This window comes from Entelurus aequoreus, linkage group LG04 (assembly GCF_033978785.1).
Source record: "Entelurus aequoreus isolate RoL-2023_Sb linkage group LG04, RoL_Eaeq_v1.1, whole genome shotgun sequence".
Lineage (NCBI taxonomy): Eukaryota > Metazoa > Chordata > Actinopteri > Syngnathiformes > Syngnathidae > Entelurus > Entelurus aequoreus.
In genome coordinates this window covers 22,119,726-22,137,237 of record NC_084734.1, presented here as the reverse complement: position 1 = coordinate 22,137,237, position 17,512 = coordinate 22,119,726, and the positions used below count along the sequence as shown (strand labels likewise).

General features: G+C 39.3%; 1 protein-coding gene across 1 annotated transcript in view; it reads left to right on the top strand.

Moving 5' to 3' along the window:
- The window catches only part of LOC133647764 (uncharacterized), a 145,776-nt gene that overhangs the window by 89,758 nt on the left and 38,506 nt on the right, over positions 1-17,512 (top strand). The window contains exon 3 of the mRNA XM_062043458.1: positions 10,565-10,763. Coding sequence (XP_061899442.1) covers positions 10,565-10,763 — 199 coding nt within the window. The remainder of the gene's footprint in view (positions 1-10,564; positions 10,764-17,512) is intronic.

Below are 17,512 nucleotides of genomic sequence, written 5' to 3'. Positions count from 1 at the left end.
AAAAATGGAAAAAGATGAGGGGGGAAAAAAATATTTTTTGTGTTAATATGGTTTCTGTAGGAGGACAAACACTGTTTATATTAAACATGCGTCACTGATTCGAGTATTTGGCGAGCGCCGTTTTGTCCTACTAATTTTGGCGGTCCTTGAACTCACCCTAGTTTGTTTACATCAGGGGTGTCAAACTCATTTTAGATCGGGGGCCACATGGAGAAAAATCTACTCCCAAGTGGGCCGGACTAGTAAAATCACGGCACGATAACTTAAAAATAAAGACAACTTCAGATTGTTTTCTTTGTTTAAAAATAGAACAAGCACATTCTGAAATTGTACAAATTATAATGTTGTTGTTGTTGTTTTTTTTACAATTACCTGTTGCGGTTAATAGTATATATACTTTATTTGTCGTTATTTATATTTTCTGAATAAATGTACATCAATCAACTCATTGGTGTTAATTTTCAATCTATCAAGATTAAAAAATTATATCAAAATCAAATTACAGTACGTTATTTATGTAGCTGGATCATTTTCCTCGACTGATGTACTAAAACATCATGTGGTTTGTTTTGTACATATGTAGCATCATCTACAAAGATACAAAGAATTGCTATTGCGACATCCAGTGGACACATTTAGAACAGCAGTTTCTTTCATTGAAAAATTTCAGGTTAATTTTTATACTTAGCAAATTCATCCCCCGGGCCAGATAAAACCTGTTTGCGGGCCTGATCCGGCCCTCGGGCCGTACCTTTGACACCCCTGGTTTACATGTATAACTTTCTCCGGCTTTCTAGGACGTGTTTTATGCCACTTCTTTTTCTGTCTCATTTTGTCCACCAAACTTTTAACGTTGTGCGTGAATGCACAAAGGTGAGTTTTGTTGATGTTATTGACTTGTGTGGAGTGCTAATCAGACATATTTGGTCACTGCATGACTGCAAGCTAACCGATGCTAACATGCTATTTAGGCTAGCTATATGTACATATTGCATCATTATGCCTCATTTGTAGCTATATTTGAGGTCATTTAGTTTCCCTTAAGTCCTCCTAATTACATTTATATCTCATGACACACTATCTTTATGTAATATGGCTTTTAATTTTTTGGGGCTCCAGATAGATTTGTTTTTGTATTTTTGGTCCCAATATGGCTCTTTCAACATTTTGGGTTGCCGACCCCTGACCTAAGGCATCAGCAGGGGGTGGTATCTCCCTGCCATCGCTCCGCCACCATGAGACGTTCTGGGGTTAAAGGAGCAAAACATTAATGAATGGTGGTCCCCAACTGATGACCCGTTTATGCCCACAGAGGTGTTCAGTGGGGTGTCACAGCACACCTTTCAAAAGGCACCGGAGGAGGTGCGTCAGGCAGCAATGCCCAGCAGGAATTCCATCACCTGTATCTTGATATACGCGTATGTTGAAGCACATCAAGCGATGCGGCATCATAGCTTACCAAAGTCGTACTAAAACATTTTGATAGATTTTTTAGCGCCGTGTGGAATGTTCTATATCAGGGGTCTCAAACTCAATGTACCTTTGGGGCCACTGGAAGCAGAAACTGGGTGAGGCTGGGCCGCAAGAAAAGATTTCTTAAAAAAATCTAACATGCACTTTTTAACGAATTCACCTTCTTGATTGGCAACACTAAATTGGCCCTAGTGAGTGAATGTGAGTGTGAATGTTGTCTGTCTATCTGTGTTGGCCCTGCGATGAGGTGGCGACTTGTCCAGGGTGTTTCCCCGCCTTCCGCCCGATTGTAGCTGAGATAGGCTCCAGCGTCCCCCGTAACCCCGAAGGGAATAAGCAGTAGAAAATGGATGGATGAATGGCTATCCCGCTCTAGCAACATACTTGCCAACCCTCCCGGTTTTTCCGGGAGACTCCCGAATTTCAGTGCCCCTCCCGACAATCTTCCGGGGCAAACATTCTCCCAAATTTGTCACGATTTTCACCCGGACAACAATATTAAGGGTCGCGTCCGCTTTTTCACCATACAAACAGCGAGCCGGCCCAGACACATGTTGTATGCAACTTCTACATACACACGTAAGTGACTGCAAGACATACTTGGTCAACAGCCATACAGGTCACACTGAGGGTGGCCGTATAAACAACTTTAACACTGTTACAAATATGCGCCACACTGTGAACCCACACCAAACAAGAATGACAAACACATTTCGAAAGAACATCCGCACCGTAAAACAACATAAACACAACAGAAGAAATACCTAGAACACCTTGCAGCCCTAACTCTTCCGGGCTACCACCAAACCCCGCCTTCCCCAACCCCGCCCACCTCAACCGACGAACAAAGAGGGGGGGGGGGGTGTATATTGTCGCCCGGAAGAGTTAGTGCTGCAAGGGGTTCTGGGTATTTGTTCTGTTGCGTTTATGTTGTGTTACGGTGCGGATGTTCTCCCGAAATGTGTTTGTCATTCTTGTTTGGTGTGGGTTCACAGTGTGGCGCATATTTGTAACAGTGGTAATGTTGTTTATACGGCCACCCTCAGTGTGACCTGTATGGCTGTTGTCCAAGTATGTCTTGCAGTCACTTACGTGTGTGTACAGAAGCCAAATACTACATACGTCTGGGCTGGCACGCTGTTAGTACAGGTTGTAGAGGGCGCTAAAGGCATTGCCATCAAGGCACGCCCATCAAGGCACGCCCTTAATGTTGTTGTTAAGGGTAAAAATCGGCAAACATTTGAGAGAATGGTTGCCCTGAAAAATTCGGGAGTCTCCCGGAAAAATCGGGAGGGTTGGCAAGTATGACGTGGTCAAGCGCCATTCATATAAAACTCGCGGGCCGCACTAACATTAAATTTTCATATTAAGGTGCGGGCCGCAAAATAACGTTGTGTCTGAGACCCCTGTTCTATATTTTCACTGGAACATATAAATGTTGGTGTTGTTTACTTGAGTCAAATTGCCATCATATTGCAGTCTGCACGTATCACTTATGTTTGACTGCCATGTATTGGTCACACTTATTACACCATGTACCAAATAAAATAGCTTCGAGGTGGGTAAGCTCAACCAAACTTTTTCCATACATTAGGCCAGGGGTGTCCAAAGTGCGGCCCGGGGGCCATTTGCGGCCCGGAGCTAATTGTTTACCGGCCCGCCACACATTCTGCAAAAATTGCAAAATTGATAGTATTGCAAAAATTAAAAAAAACATTTAAAAAAGTGGAATGAGGTGAAATCTAACGAGAAAAAGCTGCAATGTTGACACAAAGCTGCCATGCAGGCTGTTGTTTTTTCTTTTGTCTTTCTTTATTTTTCTTTTTTTTGCCATTGTTAAAAAAAAAAAAAAATTAAAAAAAAAATCTATGTTATAATGAATTATTTACCTATTTATGGCTCTAATTACTTCAAAAATGTCACTTCAAAATGTTTTATGTGGAAAAAATATTGCATATGTTGTGTGGTTGCCATATAAAAACATCAAAGTTTTCTTTGACAAAAGAGCATAAAAAAATAACAGTTCAAACGTAAAATCGACAAATATATCTGAGGTTGATCTCGTAACTTAAGTGTTGAAAGTAAAAAAAAACTAATACAAATGTATCACTTTAAGAGTGGGGGACCTTTTGGATCCCAAATATATTTAGTGGGATTTTATTTAATTTTTCACTGTGATTACTCAAAAATATTAAATAATTCAAATCAATGGTGTACTGCATTATTGATCTTTTAGGGCTCTAATTACTAAATATTTCAGTTTTACTATAAAAAAACAAAGTTGTCTGACAGAAAAGGCATAAAACCTTTTTTTTTTTTTTTTAACTTTATATCAACCTGAAGTTGATAGAGATTTACTGTAAGAGTTAAATAAAAAATAATAATAATAAGTTGACTTATTTTTAACATTTTAATGACGGACCCTTTATGGTCCCCGGGAGCCCTAAAGGTAAAAATAAAAAAAAATCCATATATTTTGTTACGGTTTGAAAATGAAAAATATCAAAATGGCCCCTGCATGCTTTAATTTTTCCGTGTGCGGCCCTCAGTGGAAAAAGTTTGGACACCCCTGCATCAGGCGCACCGGGTTATAAGGCGCAATGTCGGGTTTTGAGGGGGGAAAAAAGATTTTAAGTGCGCCTTATAGTTCGGAAAATACGGTGCCCGTCTTTAATCCACACCCCAACCTCCCACCATTGGGTCTTATCCAGAACAATATCTCGGCACCATATTGGTTGAGGAAGAATATGTTGCCCCCATTAAGAGTTGGAAGAAGGTTGTGTTAATGATGTTTTGAATTCCAATATACTTGTGTTGCTATAACAACCAAGAAAATCAAGATAGTCGGATTTGCCCACAAAAAAAAAAAAAAAAATCTCTTATCGGGTTGAATAATGGGATGACTAAAATTCACCGCAATAACTGAAGCTGAGGGTGTAATTACGTTTTATGTGTTCTTTACGTCCCTGCACGGCGGCGTGAAACATTACGATGTTACCCAGGGAATGGTGTGAAGACATGAATTCATGCCGCCGCATAATCACAGTGACAATGCTGCCGTTGCCTCAATGTCAGATCCAATCTCTCCCTCTCCCGCGTCTTGTGTTCTCTGGGGTTAAACGCCAAATAAAAGATATAAAGCACGGATAAGTGCAAAATCAAACCAGCGGCCGCCATTACCCGCCGCGCCTTTTATGCTATAAGCGGTTGTAAAGGGTTTGTTTTCCGGAGAAAACACTAACATGTTCTCAGACGCCCGTGAAATAAAGCCCATCTTCTCTTCCTTAGCTGGGAAGAAAGGTCACAGCGTGATGTTGTGGAAACCTCCTGAGAAATCAAAGAGTCTTGCACCTTTCTGTGGAAAATGTCCACTCCCCCGCGGACCTCGGGGACTTTCAGTCTACCTTTACACATTCCCATTTATTTAGCCTTTAAACCACACTTCTCATGCGCTACATTCATATCTGCCAATAATAGCAATTATTCTTTTGAAGTGATCAAATGTTTGATTAAAGGACACATAGGGTCTAGATGAGGGGTGTCAAACTCATTTTAGATCGGGGCCCACATGGAGAAAAATCTACTCCCAAGTGGGCCATATTAGTAAAATCATGGCACGATAACTTAAAAATAGAGTATATTTATTAGGGGTGTGAGAAAAAATCGATTCGAATTGGAATCGCGATTCTCACGTTGTGCGATTCAGAATCGATTCTCATTTTTAAAAAATTGATTGATTTATTTTTTATTTATTTATTTTGTATTTATTTTTATTTTTTTAAATTAATCAATCCAACAAAACAATACACAGCAATACCATAACAATGCAATCCAATTCCAAAACCAAACCCGACCCAGCAACACTCAGAACTGCAATAAACAGAGCAATTGAGAGGAGACACAAACACGACACAGAACAAACCAAAAGTAGTGAAACAAAAATGAATATTATCAACAACAGTATCAATATTAGTTACAATTTCAACATAGCAGTGATTAAAAATCCATCATTGACATTATCATTAGACATTTAAAAAAAATTTAAAAAAAGAATAAAAGTGTCACAGTGGCTTACACTTGCATCTCATAAGCTTGACAACACACTGTGTCCAATATGTTCACAAAGATAAAATAAGTCTTATTTTTGGTTCATTTAATAGTTAAAACAAATTTACATTATTGCAATCAGTTGATAAAACATTGTCCTTTACAATTATAAAAGCTTTTTACAAAAATCTACTACTCTGCTTGCATGTCAGCAGACTGGGGTAGATCCTGCCGAAATCCTATGTATCGAATGAATAGAGAATCGTTTTGAATCAGGAAAATATTGTTTTTGAATCGAGTATCCCGTTGAATCGAAAAAAATCGATTTTGAATCGAAAAAAATCGATTCTGAATCGAATCGTGACTCCAAGAATTGATATTGAATCGAATCGTGGGACACCCAAAGATTTGCAGCCCTAATATTTATAGCTAGAATTAACTGAAATTCAAGTATTTGTTATATATATATATATAGTAATGAAAACACAGTTGTTCTGCTAGCTTTACTGTACTTGCTGCTTACTTAGAAAAAAAAATAACACTTACCTTTCACTATTAGAGTAGCCTTTGATCTGCCATTTGAGTACTCGCGAGCGATCTCTGTATCCGGGAACAAATCCTTCAAGGATAACGGAGACATATATAATAGTCTCCTTTTCAGGTGAGAGAGGACGCTAAAGGCAGGTTATTGTTGTCCGGCTGGAAAATCGGGAGAAATTCGGAAGAATGGTTGTCCCGGGAGATTTTCGGGAGAGGCACTGAAATTCGGGAGTCTCCCGGAAAATTCGGGAGGGTTGGTAAGTATGCCTCTAAACCCCCGTCGTCATTGACGTGATAGGCAGTGGCGTGCAGTGCGTTTCCCATCTAGGCCTTTCGTGATGTCCTACTTAGGGGTGTCAAACTCATTTTAGATTGGGGGCCACATGGAGAAAAATCTACTCCCAAGTGGGAGTAGATTAAAATGGTAAAATCACGGCACGATAACTTAAAAATAAAGACAACTTCAGATTGTTTTCTTTGTTTAAAAATAGAACAAGCATATTCTGAAAAATTTACAAATCATAATGTTTTTTTTTACACTTACATGTTGCGGTTAATACTATTCTATCTTTATTTGTTGTTATTTATACTTTCTGAATAAATGATGTGATAATGTGCATCAGTTGAGTCATTAGTGTTAATTTTCCATCTATCAAGATAAAAAAAATGTATCAAAATCAAATTACAGGATGTTAATTTATGTAGTTTGCTCATTTTCCTCATCTGTTTTTTTTTTTTTTTACATATGTAGCATAATCTAGAAAGATACAAATAATTGCTATTGTGTCATCTAGTGGACACATTTAAAACAGCAGTTTATTTCATTGAATTTTTTTTAAACTTGTATCTTTATTATACTTTATAGTTTGACACCCCTGGTCTAGATCATCCAAACGTTTTCCATTTTAGGCCACTATGAAAAATCAAAGCATCAATACCAATACAAAATACTGATTTTTTTATTTTTTTTGTTATTTTTATTTATTTTTATACATATAGGGCTCCCCTCAAGTACGGTCCTGGGGACCAGGAAGGGTTTCAGCCATCTAAATATTAAAATTAAGTCAAATATTTTTTTTTTTTTTTTTTTTAACGCTTACATTTCTAGATCAGAGCTCGGCAAAATATGGCCCACGGGTCACATGCGGCCCGCCGGATCATTTTTTTAGACCTTTAAGATCAAAATTGTAGCCGCTGTTTTTAAATTACCATAAGTCTTGAACTACAGAACGAATTTCAATGTTTGAAATCTGCGCTTTTGAGTGTTATACGAGTTATTACGGTAATCTACGTAACAGCAGCACAGACAAGGAACAAACCAAAATGGGCGGGATTTATTTTCGTAGCAGCTAGCCCGAAATGCATGTGTCTGGACAAATGCGGAAGCAAATTTATACAACAAATTTCTGCATAAAAGTGATAATTGATCTTATTGTAGGTGTTAATTACCCTTTGCATTCATATTTTGCTGTTTGTTATATTGTTGTTGCGTTTTGCTTGATTGTAAAATATGTCCATCGAGGAGCTGGTCTGAGAAGTAAAAGAGGAGCGATGTTCATATGTTGTTAATTTTCAGTGTTTTATTGTTCATAGTTAATATTGTAAATCCCAGGTAAAAGAGGAGCAATGTTCATATGTTGTTAATATTCAGTGTTTTATTGTTTATAGTTAATATTGCAAATCCCATGTAAAAGAGTAGCGATGTTCCTAGGTTGTTAATATTCAACGTTTTATTGTTCATAGTTAATATTGTAAATCCCTCTTTCTTCATTTTAATATACATTTTGGGTGTCCCATTCAGTAAAAAACTGTAAAATTCCATTCCCTTTTTTTGAAGTGGTCTGTCATAACTTTTTTTTTTAATTCTATCGGACATTGTGACTTTTGGTATTAGTGTTCATAAATTATTTTAAAAAAAGGGACCCAAACATACCGTACAGATTTTTACAGCTAAATGTGTATATATAATTTACATACACATACACATTGGCCCCCCCAGACACATTTTTTTCTCTCAATGTGGCCCCCGAGTGAAAATATATGAGTTAGAAAACAAGCATGAAATCACTACTGTTTTTTTGCTAGGAGGAATTTTATCACAATTTTTCGGTTCCCAACTTTTAAAAATACTTGCCTATATTGCCAGGGATTAACGGGGTCCTATTAAGTGACCTAAAATGATGTGTTGGTATAGATTGAAGCCGGTGATGATGACATACCCGGTGTTGTGTTCAAATGTCATGCTCTGTCACAACATTTACAGGGGTTTCCCTCGCAAATGTTTCCTCACTTTGCTCATTCAACCATAAACAAGCCTTATTGTTATTGCTGCCCAAGCTGATTATTCTTGCGTGGAATTGGTATGCCTATATTTTCTCCACCGGCAGAGCAATCGCATTGAATAACTAAACAGGTGCGTACAGGAGGAGCAAAGTACTTGTCAAAATACTAATAGAACTGGCACACTTTTGTAAGTTATTGTACTAGTTCTTTAACAAATACTGCACCTTTTAAAAAGCAGGTAGTGCTAAATTCTTGAGAAAAAAATTAGAAAAAAACATTGAAAAAGTACAAAACCCAAAACAAGTGAAGTTGGCACGTTGTGTAAATCGTAAATAAAAACAGAATACAATGTTTTGCAAATCCTTTTCAACTTATATTCAATGAATAGACAGCAAAGACAATATATTTAACGTCCGAACTGGTAAGCTTTGTTATTTTTCGCAAATATTAGCTCATTTGGGGTTTGATGCCTGCAATATGTTTCAAAAAAGCTGGCACAAGTGGCAAAAAAGACTGAGAAAGTTGAGGAATGTTCATCAAACACTTATTTGGAACATCCCACAGGTGAACAGGCTAATTGGGAACAGGTGGGTGCCATGATTGGGTATAAAAGCAGCTTCCATGAAATGCTCAGTCATTCACAAACAAGGATGGGGCGAGGGTCGCCACTTTGTGAACAAATGTCTGAGCAAATTTTTGAACAGTTTAAGAACAACATTTCCCAACCAGCTATTGCAAGAAATTTATGGATTTCACCATCTACGATCCGTAATATCATCAAAAGGTTCAGGGAATCTGGGGAAATCACTGCACGTAAGCGGCAAGGCCGAAAACCAACATTGAAGTTAAAGTTACCAATGATTGTCACGCACACACTAAATGTGGTGAAATTTGTCCTCTGCATTTGACCCATCCCCTTGTTCACCCCATGAGAGGTGAGAGGAGCAGTGGGCAGCAGCGTAGGCCGCGCCCGGGAATAATTTTTGGTGATTTAACCCCCAATTCCAACTTTTAATTCTGAGTGCCAAGCAGGGAAGTAATGGGTCCCATTTTTATAGTCTTTGGTATGACTCGGCCAGGGTTTGAACTCACAACCTACCGATCTCAGGGCGGACACTCTAACCACTAGGCCACTGAGTAAATTGCCTATGTAATGCCCATGACCTTTGATACCTCAGGCAGTACTGAATCAGAAAGTGACATCAGTGTGTAAAGGATATCGCCACATGGGCTCAGGAACACTTCAGAAAACCACTGTCAGTAACTACAGTTCGTTGCTACATCTGTAAGTGCAAGTTAAAACTCTACTATGCAAAGCCAAAGCCATTTATCAACAACACCCAGAAACGCTTCGCCGGGCCTGAGCTCATCTGAGATGAACTGATGCCACGTGTAAAAGTGTTCTGTGGTCTGACGAGTCCACATTTCAAATTGTTTTCGGAAACCGTGGACGTCAAAGAGGAAAAGAACCATCCGGATTGTTATAGGCACAAAGTTCAAAAGCCAGCATCTGTGATGGTCGGGGGTGTATTAGTGCCCAAGGCATGGGTAACTTACACATCTGTGAAGGCACCATTAATGCTGAAAGGTACATATATGTTTTGGAGCAATGACTTTTTCATGGACGCCCCTGATTATTTCAGCAAGACAATGCTAATCCACATTCTGCACGTGTTACGACAGTGTGGCTTGTAATAAATGAGTGCAGGTACTAGACCGGCCTGCCTGTAGTCCAGACCTGTATCCCATTGAAAATGTGTGGTGCATTATGAAGCCTAAAATACCACAACTTAAGCTGTACATCAAGCAAGAATGGGAAAGAATTCCACCTGAAAAGCTTAAAAAATTGGTCTCCTCGTTTCCCAAACATTTACTGAGTGTTGTTAAAAGGAAAGGCCATGTAACACAGTGGTAAAGATGCCCCTGTTCCAACTTGTTTGCAATGTGTTGCTGTCATTAAATTATATGTTAATGATTATTTGCACCAAAAAAATGAATCCCGAACATTAAAATATCTTGTCTTTGTAGTCTATTCAATTGAATATAAGTTGAAAATGATTTGTAAATCATTGTATTCTGTTTTTATTTACCATTTCCACAACGTGTCAACTTCACTGGTTTTGGGTTTCGTACAAAAACTACGTATCGCTCGCTGCTCCTTTATGATGGAGTGTCGGAGAATAAAGCTCAGCTTTTATTGAATCCTCCTTGTTGTTTCCAGACCCAGCGCCGCGTGACTTTCCATCTCCCGAACGGTTCCCAGGAGAGCTGCAGTGACAGCGGGCTGGGAGATCCGGAGCCGAGCAGCACGGCCAGCACCTCTCAGGGTCTCCCGCTGAGCTTCCCCCAGGAGGAGTACTACGAGCAGACATCACCTAACAGCCGCACCGAGGGAGATGGCAACTCGGACCCCGAATCCAGTGAGTACTTGCTTTCCTCACATTTCGACGGTGCTTGCAAAATTGTTGTTGCCAAGTCGGACACACAAGGTGAACATGGCGACATTAATACACGTAGATATGTTGAATATGTTGGGTGTGTTCAATCAACACATTTAGGTGACGCTACGAATTCAAGGAACTTTATTGTCATACCAGCACACAATCTAGTACCCGAGGTCTCATAGTCAGGGGCGCCGAAAAGGGGGGGTAAAGGAGACGGATTCTAGGGGCCCATGATGGAGGGGGGCCCAGAGAGGCCCCTAATGATGATGAAATTATAATGTTGCCGCTGTGTTGGGGGCCCTGTAAAGATTATTTTCATGGGGCCCAAAATCCCTAGCGGCGCCCCTGCTCAGAGTCCAATGTGTACCACAAGGACAATAGTAGGGATTCACATGGCCCCATTCCTGGATGGATCTCCCGTAACAGAGGGGGGGGAGTTAAACGTTTTGCAATGCAGTCTGCTGAAAACGATGGAAAGTGCCACTCTACATAGCAACTGACGTTATGGTCAATGTTGGAATTGCCACAAAACACATTTTAAGATATTTAACACTCTCCTGCCATTTAGCGACTTAAGTTGATAGCCAATAATTACGTCACGTTTTTTTTTTTTAATTTGTATTTTTTTTTTTTTTTTGTCCTGTCCAGCTTCTCAGGCAAATCATATAGTTGATGTAGATGCCCATATCGGCTGTTCAGATTTACTTTACAAAAGAGAAGTGTAGGATACTTCTCTTGTTGCCTTTTTTGTATTTGACTTTATTAAATGTATTTATATTATCATTTGGTGCAGCCGGGTCGGAGCAGGAGGGGATAGAAAGAGAAAAGAAGGAAGACAAAGGGGGGAATTGTGGGGACAAGAGGGGGATTAGACAGAGAGACAAAAACAACAACACATTCGTCACGTTTCATGTGTCAGGCAAACCGCGATGAATGGGGCCAGTTGACTCCCCTTACTACTGTTTATAATCATATACTGTAGTTTAATAGTAATCGTTTATAAATTGAATAGAAGAAATAGAAAAATATAATAAAGTGTAGTGGGGGTCAACATTTTTTTTTGTGAACGATTTTTATTCGATTAAAATATATATATATATATATACATATATATATATATATATATATATATATATATATATATATATATATATATATATATATATATATATATATATATATATATATATATATATACACTACCGTTCAAAAGTTTGGGGTCACATTGAAATGTCCTTATTTTTCAATGAAGATAACTTTAAACTAGTCTTAACTTTAAAGAAATACACTCTATACATTGCTAATGTGGTAAATGACTATTCTAGCTGCAAATGTCTGGTTTTTGGTGCAGTATCTACATAGGTGTATAGAGGCCCATTTCCAGCAACTATCACTCCAGTGTTCTAATGGTACAATGTGTTTGCTCATTGGCTCAGAAGGCTAATTGATGATTAGAAAACCCTTGTGCAATCATGTTCACACATCTGAAAACAGTTAGGCTCGTTACAGAAGCTACAAAACTGACCTTCCTTTGAGCAGATTGAATTTCTGGAGCATCACATTTGTGGGGTCAATTAACCGCTCAAAATGGCCAGAAAAAGAGAACTTTCATCTGAAACGCGACAGTCTATTCTTGTTCTTAGAAATGAAGGCTATTCCACAAAGTTGTTTGGGTGACCCCAAACTTTTGAATGGTAGTGTATATATGTATGTATATGTATGTATATATATGTATATATATATATATATATATATATATATATATATATATATAAAGCTTTTTTTTTTTTTTTTTTACCTGTCCAATCCATTCATTCAGGGAATTCATATTATTGATGTAGATGCCCCATATTCACTGTACATATTTTGTTATCTTTTAGAAAAGAGGACGTGTGCAATACTTCTCTTGTTGCCCTATTTGAAACATGTGTATGTGCGTACAACACTTTAAAACCTTGAGCATATCCGTATGTGGAATGAAATGATGGAATGGATTAAGTAATATGCACCAATATGATGCTGTTTAAGAGACTGTTCAAACTACAGGGGATCACAAAAAAGAACAATTATGATGAACATCTTGAACTTAAAAAATAAAAATAAAAATGAGAAGATGATAGGATAGGATAGGATAGGATAGGTCTTTATTGTCATTGCAACAAGTACAACAAAACTTTGTTTTCAGCACAAACCCGTTCAAGATTAGACAAACAAACAGTGTACAGGGTTACAGAACAGGAGCGCTGATGGGTCGCCATGAGGCGCCCCGTAAAAGGTGGGAAAAAGGTAAAACGCTGGGGAAGAAGATGAGTAAAAAAATACAATCTAGACTGGGTCTCCTAAGGGGGCCTAGTCTGGAGTGGGAAAAAACCTCCATGCCATGCACACATAAACATGTTACATTTAATCACGACAACTCGCAACAGAGGGGGGGGCGGGGGAGTTGGGGCCCTGGAGGTCGACTGCTGCTATGAAGCGCTGCCAGCCGTCCATCACCCCGAAGGGGAATCAAGCGGTGGTGAAGGCGTGGGGTGGGGGAGGGTGTGTGTGTGTGTGTGTGTGTATGCCCATTGTCTTGGGTGTGTTGATGTAGTGTTCATGTTCATAGGCCTGGGGCCGTTGTGCATGCAAACAAAAGTTCGACTCCAGGTGTCGTTGAGGAGGGAGGTAGGTCAAGAGCGTCCGTCATTGAGGTGTCCTCTGGGATGTTTTCAGAACAGCCTGCTCCTGTTGTTGGAGCGTCAAGGCCATTTGAGGGAGTCAAATCGTAGATTAGGATTTTTGTTTTTCCGCGAACAGACATTATAACGGCTTGTCTGTTCTATTCGTCCATGCTGGCCGTCATATCCAATTTTTCCCTTACCAGCTTTTCCATGATGTGATCTATCTTGCGATTCAGTTCAGAAATCGCCCCAGTCTGTGATGCCACAGCCTGGCCCATACCTGCCATTGCGACAAACAGCCTCTGGGCCCCTTGAGTGGCTGCCATCGTCTTACGAATTTGACGATACACCAGAGCAATGCCCAGCCCAATCAGCAGGTGCCCCGCGATCACGGTTCCAAACAGGTAGATGTCTTCCACATCCTCGATGGAAAGGACTGAGAGGCCAGGCCAGGCCAGGCTTCCCAGAACCTCATTTCCTCGTCGAAAATATTTTGTCAATCGAGTCGAGAGTCCAGCTGATCATTTCCATGTCTGATGTTTAGATTTGGAGGACAGTGCAAAGAAAGAGGCTTCAAAAAAGTGTAGACAAGACAAAAACAAAGAGAGCAAGCAGGGAGAAGAAGGGAGCGGAAAAGAATGTGACCGCCCTCACCAGAGGCAAGACAGAAAGAACGTATGTATTTAATATTTGTTTTCTTACTACGGTATATTATTTACTTATTATTTTTTTATTCAGTGTTCTGTTAGAGGGGACATGGAAATGGGATAAAATTGCTATGGTATGAAAAGGGGTAGGATTAATAAAGCTCTGCTTCTTCCTACTCCTTTTCGGCTGTGCTGTAATGAAAGAACTGGAAAAATGTGATGCATTGCATTGTATCGTATGCGTGTTCCAAACAAACTGGAACTGGACTGAACAGAACTGACTTTATTAAACAAAACCATTTTTATTTTAAGTAATATAGACATTCATCACAGCTGTTTATGTATTCCATGGAAGAATGTAGGTATATATTGAAGTGGCACCTCATGTTTTTTAAAAATGTATTGATTTTGAATCAAGAATCGTTTTTGAATCGAATCGTTGCCCCCAAGAACCGAATCGAATCGTGTAGTGCCCAAAGATTCCCTAATAAATAGTGATGCTGTAGTGCAAATAGAATGTAAACAATGACCAAACCAAATAAAGCACAGTTCAGCAGAGCTGGTACACAAATGAAAAGGGTCCTGGATGGTCCACCACTATTTAAACAAGTTCCATTATGGCTTATTTTTGCACAGTTCACTATGTCTGAAAAGGAGTAGGAAGAAACGGAGCTAATTCAATCATACCCCTTCTGCAATTCTTAGCAATTTGCTGATTGCTCCCTTCCTGTGTTTAAATGTGACCTTTATAAGGGGAGAAAAATAACTGATACTTGCATATTCAGTGATGAAAGGCAAACCAAATCATAAAAATGTATGTATAAATATATGAATAAATAAAATACATAAAAATGCAATAATACAAAATGCAAACCCAGTGAAGTTGGCACGTTGTGTAAATGATAAATAAAAACAGAATACAATTATTTGCAAATCATTTTGAATTTATATTCAATTGAACACACTGCAAAGAAAATAAATGTAATGATCGAATTGAGAAACTTATTTTTTTTGTGTGCAAATAATCATTAACTTAGAACTTAATTGCAGCAACAATTTGAAATGTGGACTCGTCATGCCACAGAACACTTTTCCACTTTGCATTAGTCCATCTTAGATGTGCTCGGGGCCCAGCGAAGCCGGCAGAGTTTCTGGGTGTTGTTGATAAATGGCTTTGGCTTTGCATAGTAGAGTTTTAACTTGCACTTACAGATGTAGCGACAAACTGTAGTTACTGACAGTGGGTTTCTGAAGTGTTCCTGAGCCCATGTGGCGATATCCTTTACACACTGATGTCGCTTTTTGATGCAGTACCGCCTGAGGGATCGAAGGTCACGGGCATTCAATGTTGGTTTTCGGCCTTGCCGTGATTTCTCCAGATTCTCTGAACCTTTTGATGATATTACGGACCGTAGATGGTGATATCCCTAAATTCCTTGCAATAGGTGGTTGAGAGATGTTGTTCTTAAACTGTTCGACAACTTGCTCACGCATTTGTTCACAAAGTGGTGACCCTCGCCCCATCCTTGTTTATGAATGACTGAGCATTTCATGGAAACTGCGTTTATACCCAATCATGGCACCCACCTGTTCCCAATAAGCCCGTTCACATGTGGGATGTTCCAAATAAGTGTTTGATGAGCATTCCTCAACTTTCTCAGTCTTTTTTGCCACTTGTGCCAGCTTTTTTGAAACATGTTGCAGGCATCGAATACCAAATGAGCTAATATTTGCAAAAAATAACAAAGATTACCAGTTCAAATGTTAAGTATCTTGTCTTTGCAGTCTATTCAATTGAATATAGGTTGAAAAGGATTTGCAAATCATTCTATTCTGTTTTTATTTACGGTTTACACAACATGCCAATTTTACTGGATTTGGGTTTTGTAAAAGGAATTATTCATATATTGTAGCCAAAGTTAGTTTTGGTTGAAGGTTGCCATGGCGATAGGAGCAACACTAGTCTTGCCAACATGATTTTAAAGAATAATTACAACATGTTGTCGCTTTAATGCTGTATGTCTAAGTTCTGTAAATATGCAGCGCTAATCTGTCCGGTTTAAGAGGAGTTTTGCCTGTTAATTCGAATTTCTGCGGCGCTTCGGGATGAATCACATAATTCACAGGACAGCTGTTACTGATTAGTTTGCTGCCCACTGATTTCTCTCCATAAAAGGGGCCATTGAAGTTGCAAACATACAGAACATAAAAAAGAAAGCAGAAATAATTAGCTGATGGAGGAGGAGGGGTGGAGGGGTACGAATCTGACATAGTTCTGATGTTCCTTCCTACCATTAGTAGTGAAGACTCGACAGAAAAATAACACGAAGAAGGATATTTTGGCTCCCTGGCCAATGTGTCATTGTCACATACCCAACGTACACATCATATTTATTCTGGTCCTAGTGGATATTATGTGATCCTCTATAAGCTTTATAAAGTATATTGTGCAGAGTGGCTCGAGTAACTCGCCAACACTTGGCAAGTTTTTGCAGAGTGCCATGTCAACAGTGGCAGGCCGTGCGTTTCCCACCTAGGCCTTCAGTGCTACTGCTACTCAATAAATACCTCTCAAGATACCATAAATTATGTCCCCACATGACCACGACTATACAGAGACACACCTACTGTGCATTGAATCACCTCAACAGTGTTCTAAACAGGCTATTTTTTGGCGCATTTAAACATTTATAAACCCGCATCAGCAATTAAATTAAATATACCGTATTTTTTCAGACTAAATCCTTTCATATTCTGAAAAATCCACAGTGCACCTTATAACCCAGTGCACCTAATGTACGGAATAATTATGATTGTGCTTACCGACCTCGAAGCAATGTCATTTGGTACATGGTTGTCACGGCGGGGTTGCAGCTTACTGCGCGGTTCTTTCTCCCGGGATACAAACGGACGACTCCGGACAGGACTTGCAGGTAGGAACATAAAAAACACTCAACGAGGTACAAAACAGAAAACAAACCGACGGAAACAAGGTGCCGATCGCACTTGAAGCTAATGCTACTGCTTAGCACAGACTAAAGACAAGCAAAAATTACGTAACAGTAGCAGGAACCAAACAATGACGCCAGGACGACTGACTGGCAAAGGCAAGCTTAAATATTGCCTCTGATTAAAAACAGGCGAGCGTCCCGAACACCAGAGGCAGGTGAAAACTATAAGCAGCCGTGGCAACCAGACTAAACTCAGAGGTGTCACAAACAGGAACTCAAGGAGTCCAAAACTAACAGAAAATACAAAAACATGATCCGGACCACGGATCATGGCAATGGTGTAATGATACGCGTGACCAGTAGATGGCAGTCATACATAAGAGATGCGTGCAGACTGCAATATTACGCCAGTAAACAACGCCGAAACTTATAATGTTCCATTGACAATATAGAACATTACACAC